This window comes from Myotis daubentonii, chromosome 12 (genome assembly GCF_963259705.1).
Source record: "Myotis daubentonii chromosome 12, mMyoDau2.1, whole genome shotgun sequence".
In the NCBI taxonomy this organism is placed as follows: Eukaryota; Metazoa; Chordata; class Mammalia; order Chiroptera; family Vespertilionidae; genus Myotis; species Myotis daubentonii.
The window spans coordinates 23,851,118-23,864,761 of NC_081851.1; the positions used below are offsets into that span (position 1 = coordinate 23,851,118).

Sequence of the window (13,644 nt, forward strand, 5' to 3'; positions counted from 1 at the left end):
CTCTTAAGAAGATAGTTTAAAAGTTTGGAGCTGAGTGAATGTCCCCAAACCCCGGAGCGAGGAGCATCCTGCCAGGAGGATGAGCCCCGCCAGCCAGGCAGGCAGGCGGGCGGCTAAGAGAAAGGACCCCAGGATGGCACCCGTCCGTCTCCCTACCAGCCACAAGCAAATGTTTCCAAAGCGCGGATATAAATTTAGAAAAGAAGGTATTGTGATGTCAAACAATACCTAGAGTGCGCCAGGTTTCCGCTTCTGGGCCAGTGCCTGAGGATCTCTGAAAATGCCCTTCACAAATCGCGGGAGCACTCTGGCAAAACCGGCTACAGCCATTTTTTTCAGAACTCTGGGAATTAAGTTCAAACAGATGAATTCAAAGAGAATTTACTCAAGAAAAACAGCTGGGTTGTAGTAAATGCCTGGTGGCCATGACTTGCCCCAATCTCACCCCCCTCCCCAGCTCACGACGACAGTAACTGTCAAAGCCAGCGCCCAGGGGTCACCAGTGAGTGGAACAGGTTTGGAGCTCCTCAAAAGCCCCCAAAAGGTTGCACTTTAAAAATTCCTCACCTGAGGGTATTTTTCCTTTGTTTTTGTTTTTGTTTTTTTGAGAGTGGGAGGGGGAGAAACATTCATGTGAGAGAGACACATCCATTGGTTGCCTCCCACACCGGCCCCAACCAGGGCTGGGATAGAACCTGCAACCCAGGTGTGTGCCCTTGACCGGGAATCCAACTGCGTGAGCCACTCGGCCAGGGCCCAGTCACTTTTGATCTATGTGACAGCTCACAAGCAGCTATACTCTCAAGGCATCTTCATCTGAACAGACTGTCGCGATTAAAAACCTTCTGGGCTCCTTAGGGAAATGGCTGATTTGAAGGCTGAGGTGGGGATGTACAAAGTGAGCTGGAGCTCCTCAGGCAAGTCCATCCAGCTAGCTGGCAGAATTCAGTAACATGAAGACTCAAGTTCCCAGGGCTCGCACAGCAGGGCAGCTTCCAGGCTGGCAGGCCCTCCCTCTGCTTCTCGTCTTTGATTTCAGGAGGTGCCCAGTGTCTTTTAAAGGTTCATCTGATCAGCCGAGACCCACCCAGGAACATCTCCTTTTTGTTAAACTCAAAACCAACTGACCCAAGACCTTAATTAAATCAAAGGTATAACTGCTTCATCTTTATCTGTATCATAAACTAGTCCTGGGAGTGAAATCCCTCACACTCACAGAAATGCCCACTCATCGAGGGTTGGAGTCACCAGGCAAGTCTTGGGAGCCATCTGAGAATTCTGCCTTCCACAGCCTGGCTGGGTGGCTCAGCTGGTTGGGGCATCATCCTGCTACCCCAAGGTTACAGGTTTGGTCCCCAGTCAGGGCACATACAAGAATCAACCAATGAATGCATAAATAAGTGGAACAACAAATCATTGGCTCTCTCTCTCTCCCCGTTTCCTCTAGGTCTCTACAAAAAAAAAAAATCTACCTATCTATCAATCAATCAATCAAGAACTCTGCCTACACAAAGGGGGCAGGGGAAGTGACAGAAACCACTCTTTCATAAAAAACCTCTTTGTTTTCATAATTTATTAATCCAAAATAAATTTCATAACAAATTTTACTTCACAGTAAACTTTTGACTATATACATGTACAACTTCAGTTTAAAATTACATTCAAATCTAAACATGTCACCAACCTAACAAGAGCCATTATTCATGTACTAATAAAAATAAACTGACAATTAAAATGTGACATTATACCAACTGAAAAAGACACTCCAACCTTAGAGATGTTAACTACAAACACGTACCTCAGAATTAGTGACATAATAACCAAAAATGTTTACTTCCCCCACATTTTTAAATGATGTAAAGGAGGGTTGCACATTTCACAGGAACCAACACCACCTTCAGGTGAGCTGGGCAGCTTGTCCCTCCCTAGTCAACATGCACATTCTCTCCTCTCCTCTCAGCCCTCTAAATAGGTCCTTTCCTTGCGGATGTCGTGTTTCCTCCTTTCTCACACCGGCTTCGTGCTGTGTGCTGTCAACAGGAGCCAAGGCAGTGAACGCAGCCTTCGGTGGAGAGGGGTGAGCAGAAAGGTGGACTCGGACAATGAATGTAGGTTTGATTCTTGGCTCATATTTATCACCTTGCCTTTGGCTGCAGATAACAGAGAACTCAAATCAAAATGGCTCAAACAGTAAAGAATAAAAAGAAATTGTACATATATAATTTCACGTGGTATATGTAACGTGCAGGCCGAAGGCTGGCTCTCTCCTCACTAAGGCTGCTGAATTCCATGGCTCAGCTACCGAGGACCAGCTTCTTCCCAGGTTTCTCCTGTCAACCTCAGCTGGTTTGCTAGCTCCCCCTGAAGTCCTGAGACAGCTGCATCCGCTCTGGGTGTCATATTCAGACATGGCAACGTCTAGCCTCTTCCTGTGTATCTCAAGAGATGATCACTTTCCCAGCAGTGTACCAGAGGATCTGTATCCCTATTTCAAGCCTGAACCAACTGCTGGCAAAGAGTGGCACTTCTAATATTTGTTGGGGCCAGTGTTTTTCAACCTTGGCTGTGCTTCAGAATCACCTGGAAGCTACTGAAAATCTCATGTTCGCACCCCAGCCCCCAACCCCAAATCAGAATTTCTGGGAGTGGGCCCCAGGCACCCTATCTTTTACAGAGCTTCCTAGCTGATCCCAATGTGACGCCAAGGTGGAAATCACAACTCTAGACCCTTGTTGCTACACCCTAAGGGTTGGGGCCAGGGCCGTCATACACAAAGCACAGATCAGCCATGGACAAGCAGGGACACCTCAGTGAAACTGGAATTCTGTTAGGAAGGGAAGCACACATGCATGATGTTCACAACTAAGAACAGGAACTGGGTGGCCTTCTCACAGACACAGCTTCCTCATCTGTGAATAGCAAAGCTGGATTTCACCCCATAATCCCTGCGTGGAGCTGTGACAGGTATTAAGGAGGACTTCATGTGTATGATCCTAGCATTTCGTCAGCAGCTGCTTACCCTGAGATACTCTGATCCCACTAAACCCCAGTGTGGTGTTGGTGCTTCTAACCGGCAGTCTGAGCCCCTATTATTCAGACCAGATCACCCAATCACAGCATTTTGACCTCTACAAGCAATTTTGTAAGAAATCCATAACCATAACCCCCTAATGGTTATGCTTATCAGAACCTAGTCAGTGAACCGAGACAACTGTGCAGGAAGTGAGGGACAAGTCACTTAACATCTCTGATCGGAATTCCTTCAGTTCTACAACTGGATCAAGTCAAAACACCAAAAAGCTACATACTTGGTTTATCTTACAAACTGACAAAAGTTGAGTTTTACTGTTGTGGCATTTAGTAAGTGACCACAAAAATTTATATGAAACCTGTCACACAGGATCTTAGAAATTAAAATGCTATCCATTCTATTCAGTGAATTCCATAATGAAGACCTACGTAAGAACTGTTTTTTATGAAATTACAATTAGGAGAGGTTTTGCATCTACCTTTCTGATAATAAAAGATAAATAGATAAACTACTCATCCTTTTTGTTTTGGCTCTAAAAAAGAGCAGATATAAATTTAATACAGCCATGATAACCATGCTGGCCACACACGTGTAAATCCATATACAGCTTTTCCCTTTCAGCTTTCTTACTTATATTTCCTCTGGTCCTCATTCTTTAACCAACTATGGTTTCATTATACATGGGCTTGTTTGGAGCTGCAGGGGTCGGTGAGATTTAGTTCCCAGGAGGAAACCAAGGGGGGCAGAGTGGAGCAAACGGCAGCAGGAACTAAAGCTCGGTAGGCTGAGATGGCGAGACTACAGAGAACGTAAAAGGCAGACAAGCAGCTCCCGACTCAGGGCACTACACAGTGAAGGCGCAGGGGAAGCAGTGCACTGGGAAATCTGCCCTCTAAGGAAAAGAAAGTGGAAATGGAGGCAGATCGGTTGGAAAGGGCTGCAATAATACAGCTATAAGAAACGCTAAGAATTATATGATGGTCAAATGAATATTAAAAATATATGCAAGAGTAAAACATACGGTGACAGATGGAGATTTGACTTTGGGTGTTAAACACACAATGCAATATAAAGATGATGTATTATAGGGTTGTACACCTGAAACCTACGTAATTTTATTAACCAATGTCATCTCAATAAATTTAATTTTGAAATAAAAGTATTAGAAAAAAATTTTAAGTAAAATAAGTTTTCTGTAAAACAAACAAACAAATAAACAAATAAACAAATGCAAACAAATTTCCAGTTGCAATGCAGAATCTGAAACCACATCAAGGAATGATCTACCCAGTGGTCGGCAAACAGCAGCTCACGAGCCACTGAGTGTGGCTCTTCCACAAAATACCGACTTCTGCGCATGGGCCACGAAGTTTCAATTGCACTCTCCATGCGCACCCGCACGTGGTATTTTGTGGAAGAGCCACACTCAAGGGGCCAAAGAGCCGCAGTTTGCCGACCACTGATCTACACTGTTACATGAAAATACATTAGTCTGTATTACAGGTTGGATGGGTGTTTTGCCCACGCATAATTTTGTGATGTCATGCATTGCTTATTTGGAAAATGTTAGTTTACTAATTTATGCAGATCTTTCAAATGTTCTACTATACAGTATTTTAAAAATCACCAACCAACTTCACCAAAAGAATGTTTAAGTACAGAAAAGCTTTCAAGCTCAGAGGCAGATAAAATGTTCTGATATTGTCCTTTGTGCTCAAAAGCCAGAATTTTACCATTGAAAACAAATATTTCCCGTTGTTTTCCTTGAAGTGACAGTCACTCCATTCACCTGTGGAACAGCACCGGCCAGACCGCCACATCTGAAGAAACGAGCTGGCCCCACGGTTGTTCTTTGAAGCAAAGAGTATTCATAAAGACACAGCTGATTCAGCTTCAACTCAGATATAGCATGAGTGCTCTTCCTCAAAATACCACTTAGTGTGGAAATGTAAACACGTGATAATATCTTTCCATTTTGCGAGACATGATGATGAAAGACGAGAACTCAAGAACTGAAGTTTAATAGCATGAATACTTTTTACTGCCTCATCCAGGGCATTCATGAATGAAACTGGCGCCTGGTGCAGATGTTTTCAGAGAACTTCTTCAACTTTTAGAAACCAGACAGTCCCATTGGACATTTCTAGTGGAAATGCCTCTTCTGTTTGCCCATTAAGTACAATGCTGACTTTCTTACTAAGTGTAACATTATATCATGTGAAAAAAACATCCATCCAATGATCTCATATGTAGAAAATTTACTTAAAGATTCCACAGAAAAGCTAGAATAAACAAATTCAACAAAATAGTAGAATACACAGTCAACAAACAAATATCTGTAACATTTCTATACAATGATGGTAAACAATCTCAAAAGGAAATTAAGAAAATAATTCCATTTACTATATCTCAAAAGAATTAAAATACTTAGGAATTAACTTGACCAAAAGGGGAAAAGCTGTACAGTGAAAACTCTGAAACATTGCTGAAAGAATTTAAAGAAGTAGTAAAAAATGGAAAGACCCCCAGTTCATGTGTTAAAAGACTTAATATTATTAAGTTGTCAATATTATACAGTGACCTACAGATTCAATGTAATCCCTACCAAAATCACAATGACACTTTTTTTTTTGCAGAGAGAGAGAAATCTATCCTAAAATTTGTATGAAATCTTAAGGGGTCCCAATTAGCCAAAACAAAGTTGAAAAAGAACAAAGACGAATGGAATAGAACACAGAGCCTAGAAATAAACTCTCACATATTTCAATAAGAAGCCAAGATCATTCAATGAGGAAAGGACAGTGCTTTCAATAAATGGTGCTGGGAAAACTGGATATCCATATGCAAAACAATGAGGTTTTGGCCCTTACCTAATACCATATACAAAATTAACAAAAAATGGATCAAAGACCTAAACATAAGAGCCAGAGCTACAAAACTCTTACAAGAAAATATAGGATAAAAGCTTAATGACACTGGATTTGCAGTGATTTCTTAAATATGACACCAAAGGCACAGAAAGTAAAAACAAACAAATTTGTCTTCATAAAAATTTTTAAATCTTATGCATCAAAGGACACTATCAACAGAATGAAGAGGCAACCCAACAGAATGGGAGAAAATATTTGCAAATGATATATATCGTGATTAATATCTAATATCCAGAATATAGAGAATTCCTAAAAACTTAACTATAAAAACAAACACCCAATTCAAAATTGGGCAAAGAACTTCAATAGACATTTCTCTGAAGAAGATAAACACATGGCCAATAAGCACATGAACAGATGCTCAACATCACTGATCATTAAGGAAATGCCAATAAAAACTACAAGATACCACCTCCAAAAAACAAAAACAAAAAAACAAACAAAATAATGTTGGTGTGGATATGGAGAAATTGGAATCCTGTGTACTCCTGCTGGGAATGTGAAGTGGTACAGCTGCTGGGGAAAACAGTATGGTGGTTCCTCAAAAAATTAAAAATAGAATTACCATATGATCTAGCAATTCTACTTCTGGATATATATTCACAATTGAAAATATGGTTTCAAAAGATATTTGTATACCCATGTCTATAACAGCATCATTCACAATAGTTAAAACATGAAAGCAACTCAAGTGACCATTAACAGATGAATGAGTAAAATGTGGTATATGCATACAATGGAATATTATTCAGCCTTACCATTAAATAAAGTAAATGATTAGCTGCACTTCTTCCTTTCTCCCTACAGCCATAGCCACACTCTTTTTCGTGTAATATAGAAGCTCCTCCCACACAGAAAGTATAAAAAAAAAAGAATGTCCTTCCTACTCCTTGACTTTGGAGTTGGATATGTGACTGACTTTGGCCAACGGTTGTATGCAAATGTGATGCAAACAGGACCTCTTGAGCTGCTAGGAAAAGAACATGCCCAGCCAGCCTACTGGTCCCAGGAAGACAAATGTGGGGCAGAGCCATCCCAGTGGACCTGCTACATAAGTACAGCCAACCCAACCATCTGCAGCTGCAGGAAAAAGAAATTTTTATTTTTACCTGGTATGGAGAGTTTGTGGTGGTTTGTTAACATCATTACTGTGGCAAATGTTAACTGATATAATTTCAGTTCAAGGAATCTATTTATATAAAAACCCTGGGTGTAACATCACGACCACGACCGAGGCTCGACCAACCGGAAGAAGTCAGTCCTGCAGGGGTTGTCTTGGCAACGGCTGTGCCCTCCCCAAGCTGTTTCCCAGAGCTGTTTCCGTAAGGGCGAGGTTTGAAGCAGGAACCTGACCTCGGAGCGTGGAGGCAGATCTTTATAAAGTTTTAATACATTATATTAGAGGTCGTGGTAGTACTGTTTTACCCACAGCGTCTACAGGAATTGCTGCAAGTTTACTTCTCGGTGGAAGCACCTTTCATTCCCAATATAAATTACCCATTCCACTAAATGAAACTTCAATTTCTAGACTCGATATAAACAGTGAAGTTGCTAAAACTATTAAAAAGGCCCAACTTCTCATTATTGATGAATGCACCATGGCATCCAGTCATGCTATAAACGCCATAGACAGATTACTAAGAGAAATTTGAATGTTGTATTTGGTGGGAAAGTTCTCCTTCTTGGAAGGGATTTTCGACAATATCTCAGTATTGTACTGCATGCTATGCAATCTGCCATAGTACAAACGAGTTTAAAGTACTGCAATGTTTGGGGATGTTTCAGAAAGTTGTCTCTTACAACAAATATGAGATCAGAGGATTCTGCTTAAAGTGGATGGTTAGTAAAACTTGGAGATGGCAAAAATAGCAGTTTTCATTTAGGAATGGATATTACTGAAATTCCCTGTGAAATGATTTGTAATGGATCTATTATTGAAGCTACCTTTGGAAATACTATACCTATAGATAATATTAAAAATATATAAACATGCAATTCTTTGTCCAAAAAATGAGCACGTTCAAAAAGCAAATGAAGAAATTTTGGATATACTCAATGGAGATTTTCACACATATTTGAGTGATGATTCCATTGATTCCACAGATGATGCTGAAAAAGAAAATTTTCCCATCGAATTTCTTAATAGTATTACTCCTTTGGGAATGCCATGTCATAAATTAAAATTGAAAGTGGGTGCAATCATCATGCTATTGAGAAATCTTAATAGTAAATGGGGTCTTTGTAATAGTACCAGATTTATTGTCAAAAGATTGCAACCTAACATTATCGAAGATGAAGTATTAACAGGATATGCAGAGGGAGAGGTTGTTCTGATTCCAAGAATTGATTTGTCCCCATCTGACACTGGCCTCCCATTTAAATTGTTTCGATGACAGTTTCCTGTGATGCCAGCATTTGTGATGACTATTAACAAATCACAAGGACAAACTCTAGACTGAGTAGGCATATTCCTACCTGAACCCATTTTCGCACATGGTCAGTTATATGTTGCTTTCCCTTGAGTTTGAAGAGCATGTGACGTTACAGTTAAAGTTCTAAATACTTCAGCACAAGGGAAATTAGTCAAGCACTCTGAAAGTGTTTTCACTCTTAATGTGGTGTACAGGGAGATATTAGAATAAGTTTAATCACTTTATCAGTCATTGTTTGCATCACTGTTGTTTTTATATCATGTTTTTGTTTTTATATCATGATTTTGTCATTTTTATATCATGCCTCTGTTGTTATATCCTTTTGTTACTGTTTATTTAATAAATTTATCTATTATTTTCATATACATTTTACTAATTTCCTTTCATCTCTCACACTTATATTATAGAGAAAGGGCAAATAGCAATATTAAAATATTTCTGCTAATTAATTCCCTTTTAACGTGCACGAATTTCATGCACCAGGCTACTAGTTAAAATATAAAGGTAAAAAGTAAAACTTAAAAAAATATTAAAGTATTTTATAGCTTCATGACTGGGAAGGATTTCTTAAATAAGATATGAAACACAAAACATACCATAAGAAAAAAATTGCCAAAATAATTCTGCTCATTGAGACACCTCAAAAAAAGTGAAAAGACAGCCCACAAAATGGAAAAAAACCTGCCACACATACCTCACAAAGGATTATACGTGGAATATGTAAAACCAATTTATAGAGGACAATCAGCCCAACAAGCAAAGACATTCATGAAAATAAAGCTATGGGCCTAGCCAGTTTAGCTCAGTGGATAGAGCATTGGCCTGCAGACTGAAGGGGCCGGGATTCAATTCTGGTGAAGGACACATGCCTGGGTGTCAGGCTCAATCCCCAGAAGGGAGCATGCAGGAGACAGCCAATCAATGATTCTCTCTCATCATTGATGTTTCTATCTTTTTCTCCCTTCCTGTCTGAAATCAATAAAAATATATTAAAAATAAGTACATAAGCCCTAACCAGTTTGGCTCAGTGGATAGAGCGTCGGCCTATGGACTGAAGGGTCCCAGGTTCAATTCCGGTCAAGGGCATGTACCTTGGTTGCGGGCACATCCCCAGTAGGGGGTGTGCAGGAGGCAGCTGATCGATGTCTCTCTCTCTCTCATCGAAGTTTCTAACTCTCTATCCCTCTCCCTTCCTCTCTGTAAAAAAATCAATAAATATATTTTTTTAAAATAAAAATAAGTACATAAAATAAAGCTATGGACACGATTTTTCCACCTACTAAATTGGTTAAAAAAAATTGTTGGCAAGTGGATCAAAAGCTCTTTAACACAATTGGTGGGAGTACAAACTGTTACAAGCACTTTACAGAAGATTGGTATCATCTTAAATATTAAGATAATGCAACAACTCTATTCCTTAGTATACACCCAGGATAACTCACACACTTTTGTATCAGGAGACATGAACATGATTATTTGTAGTAACAGTGTGTATTTAAAAAACTGAAAATAACCTCAGTGTTCATCAATAAAAAAATAAATAAACTATAACATACTCAATTATTAAAATACTATGTAGGAGTAAAAGTGAATGAATGACAGCTGCATGCATTTACATAAATCTTAGAAGGATAATGTTGAGTGAGAACAGCAAGTCACCAATAAATACAGAGGATGATAGTATTTAAATAAAACCCAAACACAAGCACAACTAAATATACTATTTAGTGAACTATGTACCTTTGGTAAATTTACAAAGAAACAGAGGAGGAAAATAAAAATGTGAAAGATAGTGACAAACGCAGAGGAGGAAGCAGGTCCATGGAGACCCATAATATACAGGGTAATACTCTTTAACAGCTGATTTCTATTACATTTTGAAAATAAATGTATTTCAATAAACACTGCCTTTGTAATTTTTCAAAGTGTGCAAACATTTTTTGGGACACCCTATATATCTATGCGTATGTACCAAATATTTTATCATTTTTTTAGTGGGGGAGTAAAGAGAAAATTACTTCTATTTAAGAAAATGGAAAAGGTCCTGTTTCCATGCCAACTTCTAGAGATGTTTCAGAAAAAAAAAATGCACTAAATCTTAATTTTACCTTATTTTTATGTTTTTGGTTTTCATGATGACTTCTTTTCAGTGTTTAAAACCTAATATGAAAAAAAAACAATCATTTTATGCATATCACATATACCATAATACTCGTAATTTTTCTCATGATCCAATAATATTCATCCAGTAATCATCTAATGTTGACTGTAAGAGAAACTGAAAAACAAATTTTATATGCCATTTTCCCATACATATTTCATACTAACAAACAAATAAATATTTGGTATGACTTCTAATTCTAGAGTAACCCTTCAGATTTTACAACCTAAAAATATCTAGAAACTAGAGGACTGGTGCATGAAATTCGTGCATGGGGGGGGGGGAAGGGTGAGGTCCCTCAGCCTGGCCTGCACCCTCTCCAATCCAGGATTCCTCTCACAATCTGGAACCACTGGCTCCTAACCGCTCCCCTGCCTGCCTGCCTGATGCCCCTAACTGCTCTCCCCTCCTGGCCTGATCCCCCTAACTGCCTATCTGCTCTCCCGTCCTGGCCTGATCCCCCTAATTGCCTATCTGCTCTCCCCTCCTGGCCTGATTCCCCTGCCTATCTGCTCTCCCTTCCTCTCCGCACCCTTTGGACCCCCAGCACAGGCATGCTGAGAGCTTTTTGCTGCGGCCCCGTCCCTGCCCCCCGTCCTGATTGGTTGTTATGTGACGGCACCCCAGCGAATTTGCATATTCCTCTATTGTTAGTATAGATAAGCACCTTTGAGTTTCTAACATTTGCATGTGTTCAAAACAACTGTCACAATATGGTATGGCTTAGTTTTAAAATAATCTTTTATTTTCACTTATATGTCAATTTAATTTTTGAGACTTGCTCCAAATAACATATGGGAAATGATAGAATATAAATGACTATTACTTTTCAATTATCCTTTCTCACAGACTGAAAGAATATTTAAAGAAAAGGCTTGAAAGAGCTAGAATATTCTGTAATGTGACTCTAAAATATTTATCAACCAACCAATGATCCTTAACTTTCCTTACCTTTCTCCTATTTGCTGTTTCCTTTTTTAGCTTAGCTATTAACATTTCTAACTACATTCAAGGTTCTAAGAATACTCAAATTAATACCAGCAACGAGTGTAAATTTTCCTTCAAGCTACAAGGAAAAATATAAAAATGAATAATAATATTCTAAGCTGAAGTAAATTCTCAGATTATCAGTCCTAATATATGCTATTTGCTAAGCTAGGAGGCATGTTCCTCCAAGAACAATAGCTTTTCAAATTCTCACCCTTAATTCAAACAAATTCTTTAAAAAATAACAACAAAAGATGACTAAAACTGTACTTACTTTAACCAAAAGTTCCTGTGTTTCAGCAGTCAGAGGAGCATGGGAAAACTTGCAGCCCTCGCCTTGATAACATTTTGCTCCTGTGTGATAAAACTTGCAAGGATATTCATGTATCCCAAATGTTAAGGAAGAGAACAATCTTAATCCAACTAAAACAATTTGTGATGACTTTGATATAAGTAAGAGGTGTGGCTCTAGCCCAGCTGTGGGCAAACTACGGCCGCGGGCCGGATCCGGCCCGTTCGGCTGTTCTATCCGGCCCGCGGAGCCGAAAGAGCGGAGGGTTCTCTTGCTCTCCCCTCCGCTCCTTCACCAGCAGCAGTGTTAACATGTATTAGTTCACACAAACACTCCATCCATGCTTTTGTTCCGGCCCTCCGGTCCAGTTTAAGAACCCATTGTGGCCCTCGAGTCAAAAAGTTTGCCCACCCCTGCTCTAGCCCGTTAGCTCAATTGGTTAGAGCAGTGGTTCTCAACCTTGGCTGCACATTAGCATTACCTGGGAATCTTTTTAAAATCCTGATTTCTGGGCCTCATCCTCCAGAAATTGTTACTAATGTTGTGGCCCCAACCCATAACAAAGAAACAGAATTTCCGGAGGATGAGGCCCAGAAATCAGGATTTTTAAAAAGATTCCCAGGCGATTCTAATGTGCAGCCAAGGTTGACAACCACTGGGTTAGAGCATCATTCTGATGCTCTAGGTTACGGGTCTGATCCCCAGTCAGAGCACATACAAGAATCAGCCAGTGAATGCATAAATAAATGGAACAACAAACTGACATTTCTCTCTCTTCTCACTCTCTTCTTCCCTCTTTAAAATCCTATATAATAAAGCGGTAATATGCAAATTGACCATTACACCCTCACAAGATGGCTGCCTACGACCAGGCCAGCAGGGAAGTTAGTGAGGGACGACCAAACGACTGAACAAGCAGCCTGCGTGGGGTAACCAGGCTTGCGGGGGGCCATGAGGGGCGACCAGGCCTGCAGGGGGTGGGGGGGCAGTTGGGGGCAACCAGGCCAGCATGGGGTGCAGTAAGGGGTGACCAGGCCAGCAGGTAAGGGGGCAGTTAGGAGCGACCAGGGCGGCAGGGAGGGGGCAGTTGGGGGCGACCTGGCCGGCAGCAGGGGGCAGTTGGGGGCAACCAGGCAGGTGAGTGATTAGGAGCCAGCGGTCCAGGATTGTGAGAGGGATGTCCGACTGCCAGTTTAGGCCCGATCCCAAGGATCGGGCCTAAACCGGCAGTCGGACATTCCCTGAGGGGTCCCCGATTGGAGAGGGTGAAGGCTGGGCTGAGGGGGACCTCCCCCCATGCACGAATTTCATGCACTGGGCCTCAAGTCAATAAAATTTTAAAAGAAAAGAGATGTGTATTTTAAATACCCTGAGAAGTGTGATTATTTTTAAAACATTCTTTTGGGGTAGAGAAATTCAAGTCAATGACAATGTTATGTCTTAACAACTCTGAATCCTTCATGTATAAGAATCAATTTATACAATGTCAGCATTGTTTCCCAGGAAAAAAAATCTCAGGTTAGAATTTGTGATTTCCTGTTCTAATGACTAAAAGTAATCAAAGGTGTTATTACCTTAAAATGTTCATGTTTTTACAACATGTCTGTACCCTATGCTCTGAAGTGAGGGTTAGCTTCAAATCAAGGAAAAGTTAACCCCTACAGAATACAAAATATACAGAAAACAAGCATTCCCAAATAATGAAGTCCTGCCTCTGTTAGATTCAATGACTGAATGTCACAGCAGAAATTCTGACAAAGTCTTTCTGGACTTAAACAGGTCTCACAAACCTACTATACTTCATGTGAGAG

At 40.2% G+C, this 13,644-nt stretch overlaps 1 protein-coding gene across 5 annotated transcripts in view; it reads right to left on the bottom strand.

Moving 5' to 3' along the window:
* Nucleotides 1–1,549: 1,549 nt before the first annotated feature.
* The window catches only part of ZC3H8 (zinc finger CCCH-type containing 8), a 36,872-nt gene continuing 24,777 nt past the window's right edge, over nucleotides 1,550–13,644 (bottom strand). For 3 of the 5 annotated variants that reach the window (XM_059659174.1, XM_059659173.1, XM_059659172.1), the window contains exons 9-11: nucleotides 11,816–11,923; nucleotides 10,502–10,553; nucleotides 1,551–2,150 (exon numbers count right to left, since the gene is read on the bottom strand). In XM_059659174.1, coding sequence (XP_059515157.1) covers nucleotides 10,524–10,553; nucleotides 11,816–11,923 — 138 coding nt within the window. In that variant the 3' untranslated portion in view covers nucleotides 1,551–2,150; nucleotides 10,502–10,523. Of the gene's footprint in view, nucleotides 2,151–10,501; nucleotides 10,554–11,815; nucleotides 11,924–13,644 lie in introns of all 5 variants that reach the window. The other 2 variants (XM_059659176.1, XM_059659175.1) reach the window with 1 other exon arrangement.